Below are 25368 nucleotides of genomic sequence, written 5' to 3'. Positions count from 1 at the left end.
GGAAGCAATACTTAAATTCCTAAGATCTCCTGTCTGATTTAGCTCCATTTCTGGGTTACTTGATGAAAAAAAAGCATAGGCATTCTTTTATATTCTGCCTATACCCTTTGTTTCTGCTACTAGCCCAATTCACAAGGAATATATCCCATTTCTGCTATTTTCCAGGGCAGCCTCATGTTCCTTTTGGGGACAGTTGGTAAAGTTAGTAAGTGAGGAGAGCAGAGTAATGGATACATTTTACAGATGCAGTGAAGAGAACCAAGAGCCCCCTCTACCTCTATTCGTTTATCTTTCCTCTACTTCATTCCCAACCAAACCTAGGAGGCCTGGACCAGGTATTGGATTATTGTGGGTCCTGACACCTGTTGAAATGAACTCTCCAATTTCTAACTCTATGCAGGAGTCATGTTGAACCTCCTTTCAAGGAGATGGCATTCTGTAGTTTTCAAATGCCTTCAAGGGAGCCTCTGCTAGGTAGTAGGTGGTGAAGAGCCAGCTATTTCTTTTCTCTTCCAGTCTTCTTAATGAGCCCTTAATTGCCTATTTGATTACACCAGGAAGTGTGTTTGCTAGCCCAGGTGGTTGGAATGGAGCTATGACTATATTCCCTTATAAGTTTTGGAAAGATCCACCCTTATATGAATCATCAGTTCCATAACATTTTAAGTACCAGCACAGAACTTCAAATCATGCCAACAGATGACCCCTTTCACATTATGTTGGTGATGCTTCCTGATGATGGAGTAACTTTAGGTCCCATGCCCAGCTTTTGAATAACTGTAGTTCATACTATCCTAAGTCAGGATCCTGGAATTCCTAGGGCCCTTTGTCAGGAAGCCTCTCTGGCCTGGCTATGGACAAGAGGCTAAAGCCAAGATCCACTTGGAGGACAGTCTACTCAAGGAGTGCTCTTAAAGAACACCACAGGGTCGTGGATTTAGGGCTGAAAGAGACCTTAGAGACCATCCACTCCAATCTCTTTATTTCGTAGAAAAGGACATGGAAGCCAAGAGACTCAAATGACTTGTTCAAGGTCACACAGGTAGCAAGTAGAATAATCAGAATCACTCCAAATCCAATGCTTCTCCCAAAATGCCACGAGGACTTCTTCTGACTGGACCAAAGTAGCCAAGGAATAGCTCAGACCAGTTTTTTGTCTTAAACAAGCTTAAAACCAGTACATTTCCCAGTACACTGCCAGCCAAGGACTCTTACCTAGGACTATTCCAGTGACCTAACATCCCATTTTACAGATAAGGAAACAGGTTCAGAAAGATTGTGACCCTCTCAATATCTTACAACTTATGATAGAGCAGAAATTGGAGCCTAGGTTTTTCTAACTACACTTACCCAACATGACACTCCCTTTCCTTCTCTTACCATCTTGGAAGTCACCTCACTGATTTTCCCCTATCGTATCCTTTATTGATGATCTCTTTTTTCACCTTTTGTCCCTTTTCTTTTAAACCAACTCTTCACATCTTCTCACTTCCCATTATCAGATGATGGAAAAAGGCCCCTGACCCCTCAATGGTAAGGTGGAAATGTTTTGTTTTGTTTTTTAGTTAACAGACTATGTTATATATGAATGACAATTCTTAAAATACATGGCTCCTTTTATATGCCAGATACCAAAGCTGGAGTGTAAATAATGACTATTTCCCTAATTGGGGTTGAAGGAAAAGGTTGCTGGAAATGCAGTAGAGGCTGAATTAAAGATTCATGTGATTTAATTTACAACTGTTGTAAAATCCTATGGAAAAATTTAACTGTGGCCTTTGATTAACACACATATTATTTTTCAAAAATAAAATTCTACTGAATTTTAGGAAAGAGTTCAGTCTTTCAGTAAGTCACTTGGTCCCACTGGATGTGTGCTGCTTAAGTACCTGTTGTGTATGTTTAAAAGTTAACACTACAGGGGCAGCTAGGTGGCGCAGTGGATAAAGCACCGGCCCTGGATTCAGGAGTACCTGAGTTCAAATCCGACCTCAGACATTTGACACTTACCAGCTGTGTGACCCTGGGCAAGTCACTTAACCCCCATTGCCCCGCAAAAAAAAAAAAAAAAAAAGTTAACACTACAGAGGCACTGGCCCTGGATTCAGGGGGACCTGAGTTCAAATCCTGCCTTAGATACCCAATACTTACTAGCTGTGTGACCCTGGGAAAGTCACTTAACCCTCATTGCCCCACAAAAAAAAAGTTAACTCTACAAAACTAACCAATGACAAGATCTCCCATTCTTATCCCAATGCCATCATGTTTTCTTCATTCTATAGTGTGATGGGAACTCCTGGATTTTTTACCAATGTAGCTTTTGACTCAGCTTCTTAAGGTAAGTGGTCTGCGGTGATAACTTTGGGGGAAAGGGAAAAAGAAGAGGGAGGGAGGGTTATGAATCATGACTTTGAAGCTTTTATGAAATGGCCCTAAATTGAATTTTGGCATGAGATAGAGGCGATGATAGAAACTGGATAGATTAAATATGTAGATAGAGATGTAATAATAGGTATATAATAAATTCTTGATAGAGTGGGTCTATAGATAAGTATCTAATAAATAGGTATGTAATAAATACTAGATAGATTACATATATAGATAGATCAGTATGTAATAAATAGTAGATTAGATAGGTATGTAATAATTATATAATAAATACTTATTAAATAGATTAAATATGTAGATAGATGTGTAACAAATAAGCAGGTAATAAATACTTATTAGCTAGAATATATATGTAAATAGCTAAGGATGTACAGTGGCCCATCATTGATGAACTAGTTATAGCTTCAGAGCCTCCATGTAAAATGAAGATAATACTCAGACAGTTTACCTGAAAATACTTTGTAAATCTTAAAGCCCTATACAAACGAGTTGTTACTATTACTACTTAGGAAGGTTACTTAATATCTGTGGGCCTCAGTTTAATGAAGGAGTTCACTCAGATGACCTCTAAGTCCCTTCCAACTCTGGATCTGCTCTGATTTAGATCCAAAGCTAAGAATCTCACCAATTTCCACAATAGAAATAATTGAAATACATAAATCATTTCACAGGTAAAAATCCCTTCCCTGCTATGTAATAATAGCTGTGTGACTGTAAGTCACTACCTCTGTGTCCCAAGTAATCATTTCAGACTGGGAATTGCAGAGAACAGGTCATTGCTTCAGGAGAGGGAAATTCTCTCAAAAAAAGCTCCTGGTGGGGCAGCTAGGTAGTGCAGTAGATAGAGCACTGGCCCTGGAGTCAGGAGTGCCTGAGTTCAAATCCGGCCTCAGACACTTAACACTTACTAGCTGTGTGACCCTGGGCAAGTCACTTAACCCCAATTGCCTCACTAACAAAACAAAACAAAACAAAACAAAACAAAACAAAACAAAACAAAACAAAACAAAAGCTCCTGGTGCTGATGCAGAGATCTAGTTTTAAAGACAAATGAGTTTTACTATAAGTTGCATTCCTCCTACTGGGTGCTGTTCTGCAAAACTGAGATGTTCTATTGAATCAGTATTGGGCTAGCAATGAGAGGCTAAAAAAACAATGAGTTGGAACTTTGTCAACTAAGCTCTAGCCTGGGAGCTGGAAGTTCATGGCTATCAGTTGTAGGTTTCTTAAGAGAACCACCTTGGCTTAATACGCTAATAGATGAGTGTCATTAAGGTTTGGAGGATTGAAGACAGTTTTCTCTCGTTTTCACAGACCTGCTTCTCCACAACAGCATCACCCACTCTCACAGGATCCCGTTTCTGAATATGCCTGTTCTTGTCACACTTGACTTTTGCTGCAGCTTACATCTGCGGTGCTCTGTAAATCTCTATAAATAAAAAACAAAACAAACCATGGTTTTCCTCTGCTGCGGGTTCAGTAGGGTTACATTTCTCCCAAGTCCTCCACCTGCCACTTCTGCCCGACTTATCCACTATCCTTCTCCACAGCAAAACAGCTGTAGCCAGGACCAGACAGCTGTAAAGGATTTTAACATTTCCCCACCCCAGGCATCATCTAAAATGTCACTGCTGTCCAATAGGATTGGGAACTGGGAGTGGCAAGAAAAATCAGACCCCACATTGGAATGAGAAAAATGAAAGAAACTTAAGGAATCAACTTTAGAAGGAAAGAAGCAGCTCTGGCCTTGTAGGCACGTCTTGCACGCTCCTCTGTCTCCAGTGGTTCCAAATGAGAGGCTTTTCTGACACCCGATGTTGAGGCCTCTAGGTGGCGCCAGATGGTGCAAGAAGATATGGAATTAATGGAAAAGTCATCATATCTGCTCAACCCTTCACTGACATTCCCTTCCCAAGGATTAAAATGGAAATCATATAGCCTTCTATTGGCTAGTGTGTTTAATGACCTATGGTCTATATAGGTCCCTGCTTCTGTCATTAAAGTTGCTACTTGAGTTCAGCAGTCCCAATGTGCAACAGCTCTTTAATTAATCTAGTAAATGTTAATTACATACATCTCTATCTTTGGAACTAATGTCTCTATTAAGTATCTATTACAGGCCTATCTATTTATATACCTAATCTATTAAGTATTTATTACATATCTGGTATTATATACCGATCTGTCTATATATCTAATCTAACAAGTATTTATTACTTTTATTATTTATTACATCCTTAGCTATTTACATATACATTCTAGCTAATAAGTATTTATTACCTGCCTATTTGTTACATATCTATCTACATATTCAATCTATTTAATAAGTATTTATTATATAATTATTATATACCTATCTACATCTCTAATCTACTATTTATTACATACCTATTACATACTGATCTATCTATATATGTAATCTATCTAGTATTTATTACATAACTATTACGTGCTGAACTATCTATATATAATCTATCTAGTATTTATTACATACCTATTTATTAGATACCTATCTATAGATCCACTCTCTCAAGAATTTGTTATATACCTATTATTACATCTCTATCCAATAAGTATTATGTGCCTAGTTATCTATATGTATCTAATAAGTATATTATTATGTACCTACTTGCCTACATATCTAACCTACTAAGTATTTATTATATAACTACTTGGTGTTCAGTACTGACCTCAAAGGACAAAAAACTCAGTTCCACACACAGGCCCAATTCAGATTTCTTCCAAGTTAGATAGTTATTACCTGGCACTGGTGAGGAAGGTAAAGAGAGACTGCACAGATGAGACTAATCTTGTCACTTAAAATAAGTCACTCGATTCAATTAGCAATTATTGAGTAGCGACTACATATTCAAGCAGCTGGGCCAGGCATTGGGGGTGAGAATACAAAGTTGAACAAGTCCCTGACCTTCATAATCTCACAGTCTTGCCAGGGAGATGAGATCTATATACCTTAAACAGGATGCAGCTGCAGAATTGTGAGTGCTGTAGGAGAGTGTTAGCTGAGTGCCTTGGGGTCAGGGAAAGCTTAAGTGAGGAGCAAAGATTTAGGAAAGAAGGAAAGGAACTTAGCCAGTGGTGTCAAATTCAAATGGAAATAGGGGCCACTAAATCCCTGTGGGCCACATGTTGACTTAGAAAACTATATATTAATATTATCTCTGTTTGATTGTATTTTTATTTATTTTGTTAAATATTTCCCAATTACATTTTTTTTTAGTGAGGCAATTGGGATTAAGTGACTTGCCCAGGGTCACACAGCTAGTAAGTGATAAGTGTCTGAAGCCAGAGTTGAACTCAGGTACTCCCGACTCCAGGGCCGGTGCTCTATCCACACTGCTCCACCTAGCTGCCCCTCCCAATTACATTTTAATCTGGTTCAGGTCACACTCAGGAATGATGTGAGGCACAGGCAGCCTGAGTGTGTATAACACTTCTTCCCTAGTCCAACTCCCTCATCTGACAGGTGAGAAAAATAGCTCCTACCATCTTTATCCTATGTATTCCCCTATTACAGAAAAATCTGGATTTGGAATCGAAAGAGAAGATTTATTATCTCATTGGATGAACCACTGCAACCTCTCCCTTTTTCCTTGGGATTAGCAAAAAGAACAGCGCGGTCTAGTGCGAAAGTTAGTGTGGTCCAGTGGAGAAGACAACACTGGATCTGGAGCCAGGAAATGCAGATTCCCATCTAGACACTAGGACTTACTGGCTATATGATCACAGGTAATTCGGCTTTCTTGTATATGAAAGGTGTGGGTTTATGCACCTGTCTCAAAGGGTTGTTGCAGGGGAAGTACTTCGTCAACCCTAACTCCCCACTAAATGGGTTATTGTTCCCTTCATTTGTCCTCTGGTGGAGAAAATAAAAGCAATAGATGCTTCCTGACAGTCTTTTAGTAATAACTGGTTGGGAGAGTTGATATAATATGCAATAAGTACTTTAAGAAATCTATTGCTCAACAAGGATCTATTAAAACATCTCATATCTATAATGTACTGTGCTAGGTAGAGGCAGTTAGGTGACTCAGTGGATAGGGTGCTGGGTTCAGCTATGGTCTCACATACTCACTAGCAGTGTGACCCTGGTGGAAAAGTGCCTTACCCTCCATTCCCGTAATCTGCTGGAGAAGGAAATGGAAAACCACTCCAGTGTCTTTGCCAAGAACACAGCATGGATGGTCTTGGCTGGCTATGGTTCACGGGAGATATGACTGACCAAACAATTGTTCCAGGTACAAGAGGGCAAGGCTAATTTCCTCCTGCTTTTTTATTCATTCCTTTTGGTCCACAATGACTTGAACTCAAGTGCTTAAAAATGTTCCTTTAATTGTTGAATGAGGCAGTTGAATCAGCTGATACCTTAATACCACAAGGACATAATGTTCCCCCACTCTTCCCCCATTTAGTTTATTTTCTCCTGAGTCTATTAATTGCTCCTCATCACAAAATGGGGTTAAATCCCACCCCCTTAGGGCGTGTAGGGACTAGAGTGTGAGTTACTGTTCATGCAATCCTATTAATGACATTTGAGGATACAAGATGTAGTTGTTGAGGAAGAGAGCAAACCTCAGGGGAGGAGGGCACCTCCTTCCTGATATCACCCCAGCAGCAGCACCCAAATGAGTAGGAGGTCTCTTACATCCCTGGAAGTTTCCCTTGAATAAATTAGTGCTCTGAACCCACATGCTGTCACTCCTATAGTTCCAGAGAGATGTGGAGAAAGGGAACTCTTACTCTCCCATTAAAACACAATACTGGGGCAGCTAGGTGGCGCAGTGGATAAAGCGCTGGCCCTGGATTCAGGAGGACCTGAGTTCAAGTCTGGCCTCAGACACTTGACACTTTACTAGCTGTGTGACCCTGGGCAAGTCACTTAACCCCCATTGCCCTGCAAAAAAAAACCCAAAAACAACAACAAAAAAAACCCCACAACACAATACTTTAAGGCTTATGAACAATCCCATAATGCTTTTCAAAATTGTCCCCACTTTATAAATGAATTAATTGAGGCTGAGAAACTGGATGGATGTCCCATGGTCTCACACGTAACAAGTGGCAGTGCCAGGGTCACCACCCGCTGACACTGCTGTGCCTTCTGAATGTCCATTATCTTCCATCTCACATTTTTCTGGAGCCCTTTGACTGAATGTCTCTTTTAGCTTTGTCACTCTCTAGGTAGTATTATTGGTCAGGTAGGCATTGCAGCGGGCAGGGTGCTGGGCCTGAAGTCAGGAAGACTCATCTTTGGGAGTTCAAATCTGGTTTCAGACATTTTCTAGCTATGTGACCCTAGGCAACTCACTCAATTGGCTTGCCTCATTTCCTCATCTGTAAAATGAGCTGGAGAAAGAAATGGCAAACCTCTCCAGTACCTCTGCCAAGAAAACCCCATATGACCTCAAGTGGGGTCACAAAGAGTCAGACAACTCAACAACAACAACAACAAACAACAACACTTGGTATTATGCTTCCTTACATAGATATGTCATATCGATCCCAAGGAGATTAAATGCATCAGTAAACATTAATTAAGCACCTATTATGTCAGGCATTGTGTTAAGCACAGGGGATCCATGAAGAGGCAAAAGACAGTCCCTGCCCATAAGGATCCTGCTCACCATCATCAATCAATCGCTAATCATTCATTAAGCACCTACTATGTTCCAGTCACTGTTAGGTTCTGGAGATGCAAATCAAACAAGCAATAGAAGTGAGGAGAGGGAATCTGAGGCCAGCGCAGAGGCATTGAGATGGAACTAGATCAAGGCAACTCAGAACTTTCATCTCCTATCTGTCAGTGTAGCAAAAATGACCCCAAAATGAAAATAAATGGTGGAAGGGGTGGGGGAAAACAGGCACATTGGTGCAGTTAGCAGACATGTGAATAGGTACAATCATTCTGGAAAGTAAAGCTATAGAAAAACAGAAAAAGTTACCAGAGTCAGTATCCTTTGACCACAGCTATACCACAGCTAGGCCTGTGCCCACAACAGATCAAAGAAAGAAGAAAAGGTCCCTTAAGTAGAAAATTATTTATAGTAGTGATGGCAAAAAACAAAACAAAACAAAACAAACAAAAACCTCTGGAAACTAAATGGACATCCATCAATTAAAGAATAGATAAATAAGTGGGAATGGATTCTAAGGTTAGCCCAAAGCAGGTACTGCTTGACTAGGGAGCTGACCAGATAGCCTTATCATCATTTTTGTCTTTTTTAAACCCAAATAATTTAAACTAGTTCTTCTCAAACTTTTTTTTTTGTTCTCAGGACATTTTTATACTTTTAAAAATTAGTGTGGGCTCCAAAGAGCTTTTCTTTATGTGAGTGATGGGTGGCAAATGAAACCAAGAGAATGTGTCAATGGTGGAATGGTTGAATAAGTTGTGGTATATGAATGGGATGGAATACTGCTGTGCTGTAAGAAGTGGGGAAATAGATTATTTTTAAAAAGATATAGAAGGGGTAGCTGGATGGTACAGTGGATAGACCACCAGCTCTGGGGTTAGTAGGATATGAGTTCAAATCTGTCCTCAGATACTTACTAGCTGTGTGACCCTGGGCAAGTCACTTAACCCCAATGGCCTCTTCCTTCCCCCCCCCCCCACAAAAAAGGATATAGAAAGATATATGTACTGATGTAAAGTGAAGAATAATTTATATTATATGAATATTATAAAAAATCAACAATTTAGAAGATTTTTATAAACTAATGAAGAATGAAATGAGCAGAACCAGTATACACACACACACACACACATATATATATAAACACCTAGGAAATTGCCTACTATGTAGCAGTTGATATAGCACGTTTGATATGTGTGTATATGTGTATATTTATATACACACACATATACAATCTGTGTGTGTATGTGTGTGTGTGTGTGTGTATATAGCCACTGAGGGAATTTATTTTGTTTGACTAAGCATATTTGTTTAAATTTTCTTTTCTTTTCTTTCTGTTTCAGTGAGAGGGGGAAGAAGGGAAAATTGATTTCTGTTAATTTTTTTGTTTTGTTTTGTTTTGTTTTGTCTTTTTGTGGGGCAATGAGGGTTAAGTGACTTGCCCAGAGTCAAACAGCTCGTAACTGTCAAGTGTCTGAGGCCAGATTTGAACTCAGGTCCTCCTGAATCCAGGGCCAGTGCTTTATCTACTGCGCCACCTAGCTGTCCCGAAATAACTCTTTTTCTAATTAATTAATTATTTATTTATTTTTGAGGGGCAATGAGGGTTAAGTGACTTGCCCATGGTCACACAGCTAGTAAGTGTCAGGTATCTGAGGCAGGATTTGAACTCAGGTCCTCCTGAATCCAGGGCCAGTGCTTTATCCACTGCATCACCTAGCTGCCCCTCTGTTAATTTTTAAAAATAGAGAGGTGGGGGATACTACGGATGTGAAATGTATGCACTCTCATATGGGTTCACTATATTATTAGTTTTGCTTAATCATTTTACTTGGTCACACAAGACCTCTCATAAATTGAAAGTAATTTGTAAATGTATATAATCTAAAAACAAACATTAACAAAACTGAAAATGACCAAAAAATGATACAAGAGAAACAGCAAGACCACCAGGTTGGCTGACCACACAGTACAGGAAAGGAAGTAATGGGTAAGGCTGAGAACAGGTCAGGGCCAGGTTGTTAAGGACTTTAAATGTTAAACAAAGGAGTTTATATTTGATCCCAGAGAAAACAGGAAGCAGTGGGAAATTATTGAAAAGGGGAATGACATAGACCTAAGGGTGTGCCTAGGGTATGTTTAACAACCTTGGAGGAAGAAGATACAAAGATATACTTTTTAATTTAATCTGCATTATTAATCCTTTCCTATTGTGTTATGGGGCAGGTAGGTGGCATAGAGGATAGAGGGCTGGTCCTGGAATCAGGAAAACTCATTTTCATGAGTTCAAATCCGGCCTCAGATACTTACTAGCTGTGTGACCCTGGGCAAGTCACTTTACCCTGTATGCCTCAGTCTACTCATCTGTAAAAAGGGCTGGTGAAAAAAATGGCAAACCACCCCAGTGTCTTTGCAAGAAAACCCCAAATAGGGTCACAGAGAGTCAGACATGACTGAAAACCCACTTAATAACAGCATGACTCTGGACAAGTCACTTAACCTCTATTTGCCTCAGTTTCTTCAACTGTAAAATGGAAATAGTAATAGCAACTTCCTCACAGGGTTGTGAAGATAAAAATAATATCTGTAAAGTACTTTGAAAACTTTAAAGTGCTAGATAATGCTAGTTATTGTTATTATTATTATCGTTCTCAAATCTATTTATCCAGCCCTTCTGTTGGGCTTTTACAACCGGGCCCCTTTCTACCTTTTCAGCTCAAATCAGACCTTCCACATGCAAGAAAGCCTTTCCTTGCCTTCTCTCACCCCACCCCCAACATTTTTCATTGGTCGTGTCTACCATGTTTTTGCCTTTCTTTGTATCCCCAGTGCCTGTAAGCACAGTGCCAACCACATGGCAGGTGCTTAATGAACGTTATTGACTGTTTTCCACATAGTAGGCACTTAATAAGTATTTGTTGAACAGAATTAAAGTCAACAGAGGCCACCAGGAAGGTAAAGGAAATGCTTGCTAAGGCTCTGGGCTTTCTCCACCATCACAGGACAGTGGCATCCTCACCTTGGATGTACACTTCAACTCTGGCTTTCTCATACTTGAAGTACACACTTCTGTTGCAGTAGCCCCTTCCTCTGATGGGTTGGCTTCTCCCAGAACCTCCATTTTGGGGAGCGTGTCCAGTCCAGCCACGCCATCTTTCCTCTTCAAGATCTCAGATCTTCTGCACCAGGCCCCACTGAGGATACCTTCTTCCTACTCCCCCTAACTTTTCAGTTTCTTTTTTATATATTGTTTTCCTCCCTTAGAATTTAAGTTTCTTGAGAGCAGAGACTGTTTTTTCCCCTCTCTTAGGTTTATATTCCCATTGCTAAACACAGTACCTGGCACATAGTAAGTACTTAATGAATGCTTTTGTTGGCTTGGGAAACCCAGATTTCTCCAGGTACCATGGACACTTAAGCATGCATGCTATGAAATGGCATACTCTACTCTTTTCTCTCTCTCTCTCGCTCTCGCTCTCTCGCTCTCTGGCTCTCTGAATTCATTTGTGTCTACACTCTATTGCTACAAAAAAATTATTGAGATGCTAGTTTCACAATCAACAGCAATCCCAAGTCTCCCTCTCCTTATTAATTCTATACCCACTTCCCAATCTGTGGCACAGAATTACTCAGCTGTGCAATCTGTGATGTTTAAAATCTAAATTGTGGTCGCCTTAAATTAGAAGCTTTAGCACCAGTCCTTGGGCATTAAACATTTCTTAAAACATACAGATATTCCCATGGAGTTCAGAAAGTTAAGAAAAAAGCCCATTTAGCCTAGAGTTCCAGCCTGGTCTGGTTCTTCCTCAAGTCCTCTGCCACAAGTCTGCTTCAATCACAAACTCTCTCCAGCAAACTCATTGTGGAAGCTTTTTATAGGTCTGGAACAGAGGCGGTCCTTACACACTGCCTCAAGCTGATTGGTTGGCATCATCCAAATCCATTGGTTCTGAAGGTGTTCTCAAGGTGTGATTACAATCCAGTTAACTTGAAGTAGGCTAATCAGCAGTTAGTCACTCTCACTTGATTCAATCAGTCTAGATTAATCTCCAGGTGGGTCTTTGAGTATCTGCTAAATCTCATTATTTCATCACAAATCTGAATACTTTTCCCTTTTTGTATATTGTGAACATTAAGATGGGCATGATTCCTTATTTGCCTTAACATTTCTATCATTTCTTCTTTATTGTTTCATTCCTTGTAGGGTTTTGTTTTGGTTTGTTTGGGTTTTTGTGTGGCAATGGGGGTTAAGTGACTTGCCCAGGGCCCTACAGCTAGTAAATATCAAGTGTCTTGAGGTCGGATTTGAACTCAGGTCCTCCTGAATCCAGGGCTGGTGCTTTATCCACTGTGCCACCTAGCTGATATATATATATATATATATACATAATAACATTAATCCTATTTCTGCATTAGTCATGTTTTAAGAGAAAAAATCAGAGCAATGATGAAAAACCTCAAAAAAGAAAAAAAAAACCAACAGCATCAAAACCAAAAGAAATAGTATGGTTCATTCAGCCTCTATACTCCGCAGTTCTTTTTTTTTTTTTTTGTATTTGGAGATCCTCTTCCATCACGAGTTCCCTGGAACTCTTCTGTGTCATTGCATTGGTGAGAAGAATACAGTCATCACAGTAGATCAACACTCAATGTTGATGATACTGTGTACAATGTTCTTCTGGTTCTGCTCATCTCACTCATCATCAGCTCACGTAAGACCCTCCAGGTTTATCTGAACTCCTCCTGCTCATCATTTCTTACAGCACAATAGTATTCCATTTTATTCATATACCACAACTTGTCCAGCCATTCCCCAATTGATGGGCACCCCCTCAACTTCCAATTCCTTGCCACCACGTAAAGAGCAGCTATAAATATTTTTGTACATGTGGGTCCCTTTCCCCTTTCCATGATTTCTTTGGGAAAAATACCCAAAAGTGGTATTGCTGGGTCAAAGGGTATGCACAGCTTTATCGCCCTTTGGGCATAATTCCAAATTGCTCTCCAGAATGGTTGGATCAGTTCACAGCTCCACCAACAATCGATTAGTGTTCCAATTTTCCCACAGCTTCTCCAATATTTATTATTTTCCTTTTTTGTCATTTTAGCCAATCTGATAGGTGTCAGGTGGTACCTCAGAGTTGTTTTTATTTGCATCTCTCTAATCATTAGAGATTTAGAGCATTTTTTCATATGGGAATAGATAGCTTTGGTTTCTTCATCAGAAAACTGCCTGTTCATATCCTTTGACCATTTCTCAATTGGGGAATGACTTGGGTTCTTATAAATTTGATTTAGTTCCCTATATATTTTAGAGATGAGGCCTTTATCAGAAGTACTGGCCTCAAAAATTGTTTCCCAGCTTTCTGCCTCCCTTCTAATTTTGGATGCATTGCTTCTGTTTGTACAAAATTTTTTTAATTTAATGTAATCAAAATCATCCATTTTGCATTTTATAATATACTCTATCTCTTGTTTGGTCAAAAACTGTTTTCCTTTCCAAAGATCTGATAGGTAGACTATTTCTTTCTCTCCTAATTTACCTATGGTATCACCTCTTATGTCTAAATCGTGTATCCATTTTGACCTTATTTTAGTATAAGGTGTAAGATGTTGGTCTATGCCTAATTTCTGCCATACTATCTTCCAGTTTTCCCAGCACTAACCCCCTTATTTTAAGGATGAGAAAAATATGGCTGAGAAATTAAGTGATTTGCCAAAGGTCACCCAGAAGCTCAAATATGGATTTCCTACATGATTAAAATAAGCCCAGGACAGCCAGTATAGTCAGGTGAGAAACAGGATTATGCACTCTAGAGTTTATGGATATCCTTTACTTCATGTGGACAGAAGGTTGGATCGGAATTGTGCTAATCTCATTAATGGAAAATTTAGAGTGAAAGACTGAATTCTTGGTAAGGTGGAAAGAATCTGCCTAATACCAAGTTAATATACTTTAAAATAAAATAAAATATAATGATGAGATGTGTCCATCATAAAGTTACCCTTCTTAACTCCTTAATTTCCTGGAAGAGCCATAATGACAGTATAGTATGGGGTAGTGGAGAGTCTGCCTTGGCATCAAGAAGATCTGTGTTCAAGTCTTACCTCTAACATATACTATCTATATGAGTCTGGACAAATTATTTAATCTTAAAAATCCTTCACTTGACCCTAACATCCCTTTAAGCTAAGATTAAATATCTCTCTTTCACAGCCAAATTCCTAGAGTTGTCTCTATCTGTTGCTACAGTTTCCTCTCTTCCTGCCCACTTCGAACAGAAGGCAAATGCCTTCTGCTCTGACCACTCAACTGAAACTACTTTCACCAAGGTTATCAACATAAAATAGATAGATCCATGGACTTGTCTAAGTCTTGAACCTCCTTGACCTACCTACAGACTTTGTTACTGTTGATTTCTTCCTGACACTCTTATCTTTTGGACCTGAAGATATATTGTCTCCTGGGCCCTCTACTCCCTGTATGGCCATTCCTGTTTCGTTTGCAGGATTGTGATCCATCTCTTGCTTCCTAACTGTAGGTATTTTCCCTATAATTCTCTTCTCTCTTTTTATCACCCTCTCTTGGTGATCTTGGCAAGGGTAGGGAAGACCTAAACCAATTTATAAGCATTTCTCTATCAGTAGGTATAGAAATAAGAGAAAAATAGAACATGTTGGAAGGAACAAATTCTTAGAAGAAGCAGGAGTGCATGAGATCAAAGACATGAGTAAAAGACTTGGTTTGGATGAGGAGAGCTACTTCATCAGAGGCTTGGAATAATGGAAGGATGGGGGGGGGGTTGATGTAGAAAGATTTAAAGAGCTAGAACTGGAGAGAAAAAAGTTCATGACAAATGGCCTCCCTGAAATCTTTTGGTAAAATAGCAGGCAAGACCCTCTCCAGAAAGAAAAAGACGAAGAGTAAATGTAGGGAGTTTAAGAAGGGAAAAGAATTCCCTCTCATTCCCCTAAATAGAATGACCAATCTGAAAAATAGGCTTCAGGTAGAGATTCACTCAGGAAGGAATAAAAGGATTATTATACATCTGTGAAGACTCACTTGAGATTAGATAACATATGGGTCACCAGCATTGTGCAGCTTTGTCCAGTGGAGTACAATAGCATTACACAGGAGAGTAGAATGTAGATGGAAGGAATGACTAAAGGCATGGGTTTTTCAAGGTATATGCAGTCATTGCTTAAGGGCACAAAAGATTAAAGGGAAAAGACCTGTAGGATAAACTGGTCCACTATGGGGCTAAGATCTGGAAAGGAAGGAAAAGGAGGCCAAAGAAGAGGAGAGGGCTTAGAAGAAAAAGCAGGCAAGGGTGGAGGAATTGGAGATCTAGGTGAGAATCTAGGAGCAATTTAGGAGGAAAGCAGAGGAAAGAGATGGAAGGATAAGAGACCATATGTTAATTTTTTTTTTCAGGGCAATGGGGGTTAAGTGACTTGCCCAGGGTCATACAGCTAGTAAGTGTCAAGTGTCTGAGGCCAGATTTGAACTCAGGTCCTCCTGAATCCAGGGCCAGTGCTTTATCCACTGTGCCACCTAGCTGCCCCGATAAGAGACCGTAGTGGAAGAAAATAATTTCAGTGTTTGGTATCATGTAGGAGCATCATTGTGGATGATAGTGAGATTTAGGGTATTATCATCCTCATGAGCGACAAAGTTGGAGTGAACATGAAAGTTTTGAGTGTTTAGGAGGCTGAATTACCTGAGAAGCCATGCGTACTGGCATATAAAGGGACATCAACCTGTATCACAGAGTGCTTAGGCATGAGGGCAGAGGCCAGGATAAAGAAGTCTATGAGCCAGGTTCTAAGTTGCTCAAGAGAGGAAAATAACTTAAAGGTCTATTGATTATATCTACAGTCAGTATCCAGAGAGGGTGATCTAGATGGATGGAGGAAACTCAAAAGAGAAACATTTGCTGAATGTTGGTAGTAGAAGGGGGTCTGAAAGTAGGAAGAGCAAAGATCATGCCTACTACGTCTCCAGGCTCTGTTTGCAAGAGCATACAAGAAGGGGCCTTGAGTGCTACAGAGAAAGGCCTACTGGAGGTTTCTGTGAGTGCCAGCAGAGGGGAAGGATAGCTAAGATTGCACATTATTAGGCCACAGAGCCAGGATTCATACAAGGGTCACTGACTCCAAATCAGGAGCTCTTTTCTCCATGAGAAACACTGCTTCCACCCTATAGGTTGTTACCAATGATGAAGGTCATGGGATAAGTGGTACGGAAGATCTCCTCAAGGACATGTATGATCAGAAAAGGGGAAGAGCTGGTCATGTTGTGGGAGTGAGAGATGACTGAAAGACAGTCTAAGTGCTGAGCTGATTTCCGTAAAATATTAAAGGAGAGAGAAGGAGGGAGGGAGGTTTCCAGCACATTGGATAGAAAGATACTTAGGGGAAATTACAAAAAGGCGCTGGACCTGGTAAAGAGACCTGGGATCATATCCCAGTTACTTATTACCTGCATGACCACAGACAAACAAATAAGTTAACCTCCCAGGGCCCTAGTTTCCTGATCTATAAAATGGGGATAATGATGTTTACATTTCTTACCTCACTGGGTGCTTGTGAGGAAAACATTTTGCAATCCTCAAAGGGCTACATAAAAGTGAGCTGCCCTCTAGGTAAAAAATACAGAAAATCATGGACAAAGAATTGAATGAGACGAGAAGGCACAAGTGGGTTCTGATAAAGAACAGATCCCCAAAGTGGTTTTTTTACACATTGAGAAACTGAGGCACGGAGAGGTTGAATTGCTCAAGATGAATAAACAAATAAAACTGGGTCTGAAATCTCGGACTCTCCATGCCTCACCTTCAGGTTACAAGGCATGATGTAGCCTCCCCAACCTAAAATGATAGTGAACATATCATAGTTTGAAGCATGCAAGAAATTTTCCTTCAGGATCCCCAAAAGAGAGGGACCAGGAAAGAGTTGGGTCTCTGTATGAGCTTCAACTATAGAGAGCCACAAAAAGAGTGAACTTTGACACTGGCAAGTTTGGGGCATGAGGGAAGGGGGGGAAAAGGGGCAGGTTTTATTAGCTTAAGTGGTGCTCCAGGATTGGGAGGCTAAGGAATACAGTCGCCTCACTGGCTCAAGAATTGCTGGCCATTTCCCTGCCTGGAGACCGGCTCTCTGGCCCTTTTTCTCACTGTTTCCTGCAATCAGAAAAGACTGGGAGACTAGCTGCTACCATTCACACCTGACTGTCCCACTAGGCAGTGAGCCAGCCAACCACCTGTCGGGTGGAGGCAACCTCCCTCAATGCCTTGTAAGCCCCAAAGGGGGAGAGAATTTCAGTAGCTGCTGTGACTTCTGACAGAACCTTCAGAGGGAGGATACTACCACCCACAGCCTCCCAGAGCTCACTGCAGTTCAGCCTGTACTCTCCCTAGAGGTTAGCAGCACCAAGGCCCCTGCCCCAGCAGCTCCTGGGGCTGCTGTTGGCAGGAGTGGAAACTATGTCTCCAGCCCTCCCAAGGCTTTGGGTCCTTGTGGTCCTGGGTATTGGGTGGCTGGGCTTGGGGCAGCATGGAGTTGAAGCAGCGGTCCGACATCGCTATATAGTTGCTCAGATCATCAACTGGACCTACCGCCCTCAGACTGACAACCCAAGGTAATTCAAGACAGGGGGGATGAGGGAGTGGGATCAGGAGAGAAGGTAACAAGAAGTCTGCCTCACTGTCTTTCTGGGAAATAGGCTTTTCCCTTGGGATAGTTCACACTAGACCTGGCTAGTCCCTCTTTTTAACTGCAATTGTTAGGATATGATGTAACATCTGGCCAAAATGCAATATCACTTCCCTATTCATGCATTTTATTGCTTGGGAAGCACTTAATTCTTAAGTCTGATAAGCTGGAATCTTTGTGCTGGCAGCAAAAGTCATTTTATTAGTGAAATTAAATTTCTGAATTAATATGGGAAAAGTAAAAAAAAAAACCACATATTGAGCACAAACTATTCCAATGAACCATATTGTTAATGTCCTTCTTTGAATTCTCAATGTAAACATTATTCCTACCTACTTGACTGCTTTTAAAAGTGATTTCTGTTTTGCATGCATTATTATCCACAGATCTCAGGGGATAGTGTGATAAAGTGGAAAAAATACTGCTTGGGAATTAGAGGATTTAGGTCCAAATTCTGGCCTTGACAATTACTACCTTTGTGACCTTGGGCAGTCACAACCTCTCTGAGCTTCATTTGTCTCATCTTTAAAATGAGAAAGTTGAACTAGATGACCTTTAGCGACTATCCCTCCCAATCTGACCTCTATAATTTTATTATCTTCATGTTCTAAAAAGTCCAGATGCAGACTTTAAGATGCACATCCAAATTGCTTGCGATTATCATTTTATTTCTGATTTCTTTATGGTGCAAAAAAAAATCACCGTGAGAAAAAACAATAAATCTATTATTTTATGTTTCTTTAAATTTGTCTCATCAAAGCTACCTGCTGTGTTTCTTCCTTCTTTGTGACTATCTTTATCTAGATACCTACTTAGATTGGCCATTTTATTAGTTAAATCTTGATTAAAATGCATGTGTACAGGAGAGGGCTTTGAATTCAATCTGAAGATTATATTTGTATTTCAAACTGGTCTCACAACATAGAGACTTTCAAAGGTGAAACGGAACTTCTCTGGAATAGCAGGAATCAAAAAGCAAACCTATCATAAGGGAGGATTCCAGCAAACTTTGCTTGTCTTTATTTTTAAATTGGGCCAATAGGAATATTATACTTATTTCAACCTAACACCACAGCTTGAGCAATTAGGAAACAAACACATGTTCCTCTTTCAGAGTTGCAAAATCAGAGTTATCTTCCAAGATATGTCAAAATTTTCTGAGAGCCCTTTAGATTACAAAATTACTAGTTTGGTCTAATGAATGACTAAACTTCTCCATTTAAAATTTTTAATGTATTAAATGAATGTTAATGGGATTGAAGTATAAGGTGATAATCTACTTTTATACTAACACATTTAGGGCCCTGCTATTAATAGAAGATTCAAAGAAAACAACTGTACTTTTCTGCTTATCTGGAGGAAACTAATGTGGTTTGTTGGTTTGTCTTGTTTACATTGAACTCAAGCCTAGTTAATAATGAAAGAGCCATGAAAATTCTCTGCAAAAACCCAACTACATTGTTGATTCTATCCTCTGTCGTTGTCATCTTTGTTGTCATTGTCTTCTCCTTCTCCTTCTTTTTTGTCTGGGCAATGAGGGTTAAGTGACTTGCCCAGAGCCACACAGCTACTAAGTGTCAAGTGTCTGAAGCCAGATTTGAACTCAGGTCCTCCTGAATCCAGGGCCAGTGCTTTATCCATTTATCCTCTATCTTCTAAAGGGCTTCTACCATAGTTCTAGGAAGAATTATCACTGCTGCATCAGTTATAGAGCACCTGTAAAACTTATGGCAAGAAGGAGTAAAGCTCCAAGATGCTCAGGCCACTCAGGTTCCTTTACTGGAAAGAACTTACTAGAAAACCTGATTTGTTAAATTGGGAAAAGAGTCTAAATATCCCCCCATTATAGCCTAAAAGTTAGTTGGAGAAACTACATGGGACTTTTCAAGTAGCTAGATAATTTTGGAGAAGGAAATGACAAACCACACCGGTATCTTTGCAAAGACAATCCCAAATGGGGTCATGAAGGGTCAGACATTACTGGAAACACTGAACAACAAGATAATTTTTAGAGAGAAATCATAATAGTTTCCCCAAAGCTTGGTTCAAGAGAATGAACATACTAGACTTTTCTTTTTTTCCCTTTTTTTCCTTTCATGATGACTTATTTTATTTTAAATTTATTTTAATTTTTTTATTTTTTGCAGGGCAATGGGGGTTAAGTGACTTGCACAGGGTCACACAGCTAGTAAATGTCAAGTGTGTGAGGCCAGATTTGAACTCAGGTCCTCCTGAATGCAGGGGCAGTGCTTTATCCACTGCACCACCTAGCTGCCCCCATGCTGACTTATTTTATCCAGTCACCAATTTGTCTCAGCTTATGTTTTACAACAGGTTCTAAGTGATAGCTGGTGGTTGTATCTCTACCTCCCCCCACTCCCCCACCTTAAAACTAGGACCTGCTTTCAGTAATTCATAATAATAATAACTAGAATTTATATCGTGAATTAACATTTGCAAAGTATTTTACTTATGTTAACTCATTCGATCCTCACAATAATCCCTTAGTAGTTGCATCTGTGTAATTTAAGATTCTAAATGTGGATTCTAATGTGTTCCCCCAGTTTGGGGGAAACTGACTAAAAATCACTGATAAAACGAGTTTAGGTTTTTAAGGGTTTATTGGAAAATAGAAAGAAAAAGATTGAGAACAGAATTCTAACAGCCTGGCATTCCTATCTTTCCTCAAATTTCCTGTGAAGTCCTCTGCCGCCACCACCATCAAGTCCGGAAGCCAAAAAGGCCAGCGCTCTCTGCGCAGGCTCCCTTTCCTCCTTCCTGTCTCCTCCCAGACCATAGGAGGCTCCTCCAGTTGATTGGCTGGTAGACTTGATAGACAGCACCCATGAGCAAGCGTCATTTCCTGACGCCAAGGAAAAGCCACAATGCCTCTGAGGCATTTTCCTCATGGTGGAGCTCTCCACAGCAAGTCTCCAGTAGGTGGCGTCATTCCAATAATTACAGTCCCCCCTGTTGTTCCTCAAGAAACAAAATGTTTCCTTGACGGAACAGTAAAAAGAATATAATAACTATTGCTAACTAATAATATGTGAACAATAATATAGAAAAGGAAGAGAGGAAAGTTTTGTCCAGAGGGGCGATTTTTTTTTTTTTTGTCCTCATGAACCAACGCTTTGACATTAGTCTTGCAAAGGGAGGGCCTCTGCATAGGGTACATGTTACAGATGATGTATATTATAACAGAAAGGAGATAGTAAAAACTAACAAAGCAAAACAGTTCATATAAAGTCTCTGAGTTCTCTTGTCTTCTTGAAGTGGTAAGATGTCATCAGGAGGAAACTGGATTCTGGTCTGGAAAACTGGATTCTGGACTCTGGTCTGGAAAGCTGGATTCTCTTCTTTAACTGTTTGAATTGCTGTATTTTTACTAAACCTTAGCATAGCATTGTCAATGATCAAATTAATAAATTCCATTACATTCCTTCCTTTATATGGTTAGACTTGTAATAGAGGGTTGAGGTAGTTATGCAATGTGTAACACTTTTTACCACCATGTGTCTGGATCAAAGCCAAATTTAGTATGTGTTCATGACACCTGAAAATGTTATGGAAAGGTTATCATACCATATCTCATGGTTCCGAGACAGCCAGTGATTGTGCTAGGCCACAGGTGAGTTCAACTGAGTGAGATAAAAAGATAATTAAGTTCAGTTAAATTAGGTTAAATTAGGAGGGAGAGAGGATGAATACTGGACTGTGCCTAGTAATTGTGCTCTACATAGTCACTATCATAAGCAAACCATGGACTTACGTATACCTGTCTCTCCTTTTGTTGCACATATATTCTCTACAGGGCCTGCATCAGAGTTCACAGCAAATTTTAAGATTCTAAATGTAGATTCTAATGTGTTCCCCCAGTTTGGGGGAAACTGACTAAAAATCACTGATAAAACGAGTTTAGGTTTTTAAGGGTTTATTGGAAAATAGAAAGAAAAAGATTGAGAACAGAATTCTAACAGCCTGGCATTCCTATCTTTCCTCAAATTTCCTGTGAAGTCCTCTGCCGCCACCACCATCAAGTCCGGAAGCCAAAAAGGCCAGCGCTCTCTGCGCAGGCTCCCTTTCCTCCTTCCTGTCTCCTCCCAAACCATAGGAGGCTCCTCCAGTTGATTGGCTGGTAGACTTGATAGACAGCACCCATGAGCAAACGTCATTTCCTGACGCCAAGGAAAAGCCACAATGCCTCTGAGGCATTTTCCTCATGGTGGAGCTCTCCACAGCAAGTCTCCAGTAGGTGGTGTCATTCCAATCATTACACATCTGATGATCTTTTCTTAGTCCTCAGACTTCTTGACCTCTTTTTACACTGTAACTCACATTTTACTCCCAAGCACTCTCTCCTCTATGGGAATCCATGACTCTGCTCTCATTTGTTTTCCCTATACTTCGCTGGCTCTTCCTCCTCTATCTTCTTTGTCCCATAGACCTATTCATAGGTGTACTCTAGGACTCTCTTCTAGGTACTCTTCTCTTACCTCTATATATAATCTTTCTCTTAGTGATCCATGGGTTCAACTATCATCTTTATGTAGACAATTCTTAGACCTATGTATTTAGCCTTGGTCTTTCTCCCAAACTCTAGGCCCATATTATCAACATACCCAGCTGAATGTCTCATAGGAATCCCCAAATCATCAGCTCCAAAACAAAATAGAACTTTAATATTATCTTTCCTTCAAAATCCTTGCCTCCTCCTAACTTGTCTACTTGGGCTGTGGGTACCATTATTTACCCATCTACCCAAGTTTCAAACTTCAGAGTTATCCTTGTCTCTTCCTCTCTCTCACCAATCATCTCCAATTAACCACAAAGTCTTATCAATTCGAATTCCACAATATATTTTGTATCTACTCACTTTTCTCCACTCATGCTCTGATTGAAGTCCTCATCATCTCTCACCTAAACTGTTGCAATGATCTTCTAATTGGTCTCCTTACACAGGCTCTTTCCTCTTCAATCCATCCTCCACAGAGCTTCCGTGCCTAAAGCATGGCTTCAGTGACCATGCCATTCTTCTCCTCACTCCAAGGTTTCTCTTTTATCTCCACAATAAAATGCAAACTTGTTTGTTTTGTTTTTAAAATTCATCATGCTCTGGTACTTCAGGATCCCAAAATTCATTTCTCTTTTAGTAAAGTCCTTACAAAACCCAACTCTTAATTTCCAGGGCTAGCTCTCTCATGAACACATACCCAGCATTCGCTTCTTCATCCCCCCCCCCACTTAAAAGTATTTTATTTTTTCCCAAATCATATGTAAAGATAGTTTTCAACATTCATTTTTGTAAGTTTCTGTGCTCCAAATTTCTCTCCTTCCCTTTTTCCCTCCTCCCTCCCTGAGACAGCAAGCAATTCGACATGTTATACATGTACAATCATGTCAAACATATCTTCATATTAGTTATGTCGTGATAGAAAAAATCAGAATAAAAGGGAAAACCATGAGGGAAAAAAAAACAACAAAAAACAAAGTGAAAATAATATGCCTCTATCTGCATTCAGACTCCAAAGTTTCCTCTCTGGATGTGGATAGTATCTTCTAGCATGAGTCCTTTGGAATTGTCTTGGATCATTATATTTCTAAGAAGAGCCAGGTCTATCATAGTTGATCACTGTACAATGTTGCTGTTCCTGTGTACAATGGTCTCCTAGTTCTGCTCACTTCACTCAGAATCAGTTCATGTAAGTCTTTCCAGGTTTTTCTGAAATCCTCCTGCTCATTAATTCTTATAGCACAATAGTATTCCATTACATTCATATACCACAGCTGGTTCAGCCCTTCCCCAGTTGATGGGTTTCCAATCAATGTCCAATTCTTTGCCAACACGTAAAGAGCTGCTATAAATATTTTTTATGTGTGGGTCCTTTCCCCCTTTTTATTCTTTGGGATACAGACTTAGTAGTGGTATTGCTACATCAAAGGGTATGCACAGTTTTACAGCCCTTTGGGCATGGTTCCAAACTATTCTCCAAAATGGTTGGATCAGTTCACAACTCTACCACCAATGCATTAGTGTTCCAATTTTCCCACAACATTTATCATTTTCCTTTTTTGTCAGATTAGCCAATCTGATAGGTGTGAGATTGTTCCTCAGAGTTGTTTTAATTTGCATTTCTCTAATCAACAGTGATTTAGAACATTTTTTTTCATATGATTATAAGATAGCTTTCATTTCTTCATCTGAAAACTAGCTGTTTGTATCCTTTGACCATTTATCAATTGGGGAGAGACTTTTCTTTCATTTAACATTAACAGGACCCAAATGATCTTTGGGAACAAAAAAATCATATGTTTACCTTTTTTCCTGAGGTAATTTTTAAAAAATGAGAATAAAGCTTGTTCAATTACTTCAGAGAACTACATAATTTAAGAGTTGGAAGGGAGCTTAGTCCACATAGTCTAAATCATACCTGAAAATTAATCCCCCCCCACTTATAACATACCCAATAATTAGTCATCCCCTTTTGCTTGGAGACCTCTTAGGCAGGCCATTCTGTTTTGGAATAACTTTTAATTGTTAAGTTTTCCTGACATTCAGGCCTACTTCCACCAACTTCTAATCATGTTCCTTGGGGCTAGGCTGAACAAATAGAATCACTCTCTCTCTCTCTCTCTCTCTCTCTCTCTTTTTTTTTTTTAGTGAGGCAATTGGGGTTAAGTGACTTGCCCAGGGTCACACAGCTAGTAAGTGTTAAGTGTCTGAGGCCGGATTTGAACTCAGGTACTCCTGATTCCAGGGCCGGTGCTCTATCCACTGCGCCACCTAGCTGCCCCCAGAATCACTCTCTCTTAGGAGAGCCTTTCAACTATTGTACTTGAAAACAGCTATCAGATCTCTCCATAAATCTTCTCTTCTGGCTAAACATCTTAAGAACCTCATGTGTATAATTTGAAGGTCTTTTACTTCTGATTGTATTTACGATATCATATTGTACTATGGGATCTCGCCTAGTTCCCTATCACTCTTTATCCTGTCCGTAGCTTATCAATCTATACCTTTTATATAACACTGCTCCCCCTTCACCCCACTCATTCCCTGGGGGCAAGCATTGTGTCATTTTTATCTTTGTATCTCCAGAACTTAGAACACTTCCTGGAACATAATAGAAGCAAATATTTGCTAAATTGAAAAGAAAGAAAGAACAAGAAATGAAAAAGAAATTAAGGAAAAATATCCTTCCTACAAGTTCATGCAAAAGAGGTCTTGAATAATAAAGGTATATCCACGGAATAGTTTTTCAACAGGACTTTTGTGTTTCATGCCTAGTTTAAAGCCCTCAGAGCCTACCTTTAAGAAAATGGTCTACAGAGAGTATGAAGCAGGTTTCACGAAAGAAAAACCAAGATCAAACATTTCAGGTAAGTCTCAGATAATTTTTTTTTTAATTTTAAAAAAGCTATAAAGCTAAACATCCATGAAAGAGTTAAACTGATAGCCCTTGTTGCTCTACTGTCAAATATAAGCACTAGAGGAAGGCCCCTGGACACATTGGATAGACCACCCTGCCATGGCAGATTTATAGGAGTTTGTGGGCATGATTGGTACAGGTTAGATGGGTTGTAGTCAGCATGAGTGGAGGGAGGGAGTACTTTC

The 25368-nt window shown here is 39.8% G+C and overlaps 2 protein-coding genes across 4 annotated transcripts in view; both read left to right on the top strand.

Moving 5' to 3' along the window:
• The window catches only part of LOC122755785 (selectin P), a 32462-nt gene extending 28073 nt beyond the window's left edge, over positions 1–4389 (top strand). Inside the window, exons 13-15 of one of the 2 annotated variants that reach the window (XM_044004618.1) lie at positions 1503–1533; positions 2283–2338; positions 3703–4389. In XM_044004618.1, coding sequence (XP_043860553.1) covers positions 1503–1533; positions 2283–2337 — 86 coding nt within the window. In that variant the 3' untranslated portion in view covers position 2338; positions 3703–4389. The remainder of the gene's footprint in view (positions 1–1502; positions 1534–2282; positions 2339–3702) is intronic. The other variant, XR_006356405.1, reaches the window with a different exon arrangement.
• A 12808-nt stretch (positions 4390–17197) lies between these two features.
• Positions 17198–25368, top strand: part of F5 (coagulation factor V) — a 96445-nt gene continuing 88274 nt past the window's right edge. The window contains exons 1-2 of one of the 2 annotated variants that reach the window (XM_044001848.1): positions 17198–17679; positions 25042–25133. In XM_044001848.1, coding sequence (XP_043857783.1) covers positions 17525–17679; positions 25042–25133 — 247 coding nt within the window. In that variant the 5' untranslated portion in view covers positions 17198–17524. The remainder of the gene's footprint in view (positions 17680–25041; positions 25134–25368) is intronic. The other variant, XM_044001850.1, reaches the window with a different exon arrangement.

The sequence above is a fragment of the Dromiciops gliroides genome, chromosome 4 (assembly GCF_019393635.1).
Source record: "Dromiciops gliroides isolate mDroGli1 chromosome 4, mDroGli1.pri, whole genome shotgun sequence".
Taxonomy (NCBI): domain Eukaryota; kingdom Metazoa; phylum Chordata; class Mammalia; order Microbiotheria; family Microbiotheriidae; genus Dromiciops; species Dromiciops gliroides.
Note: the sequence above shows the minus strand (reverse complement) of the source record. Positions and strands in the feature narration are given on the sequence as shown.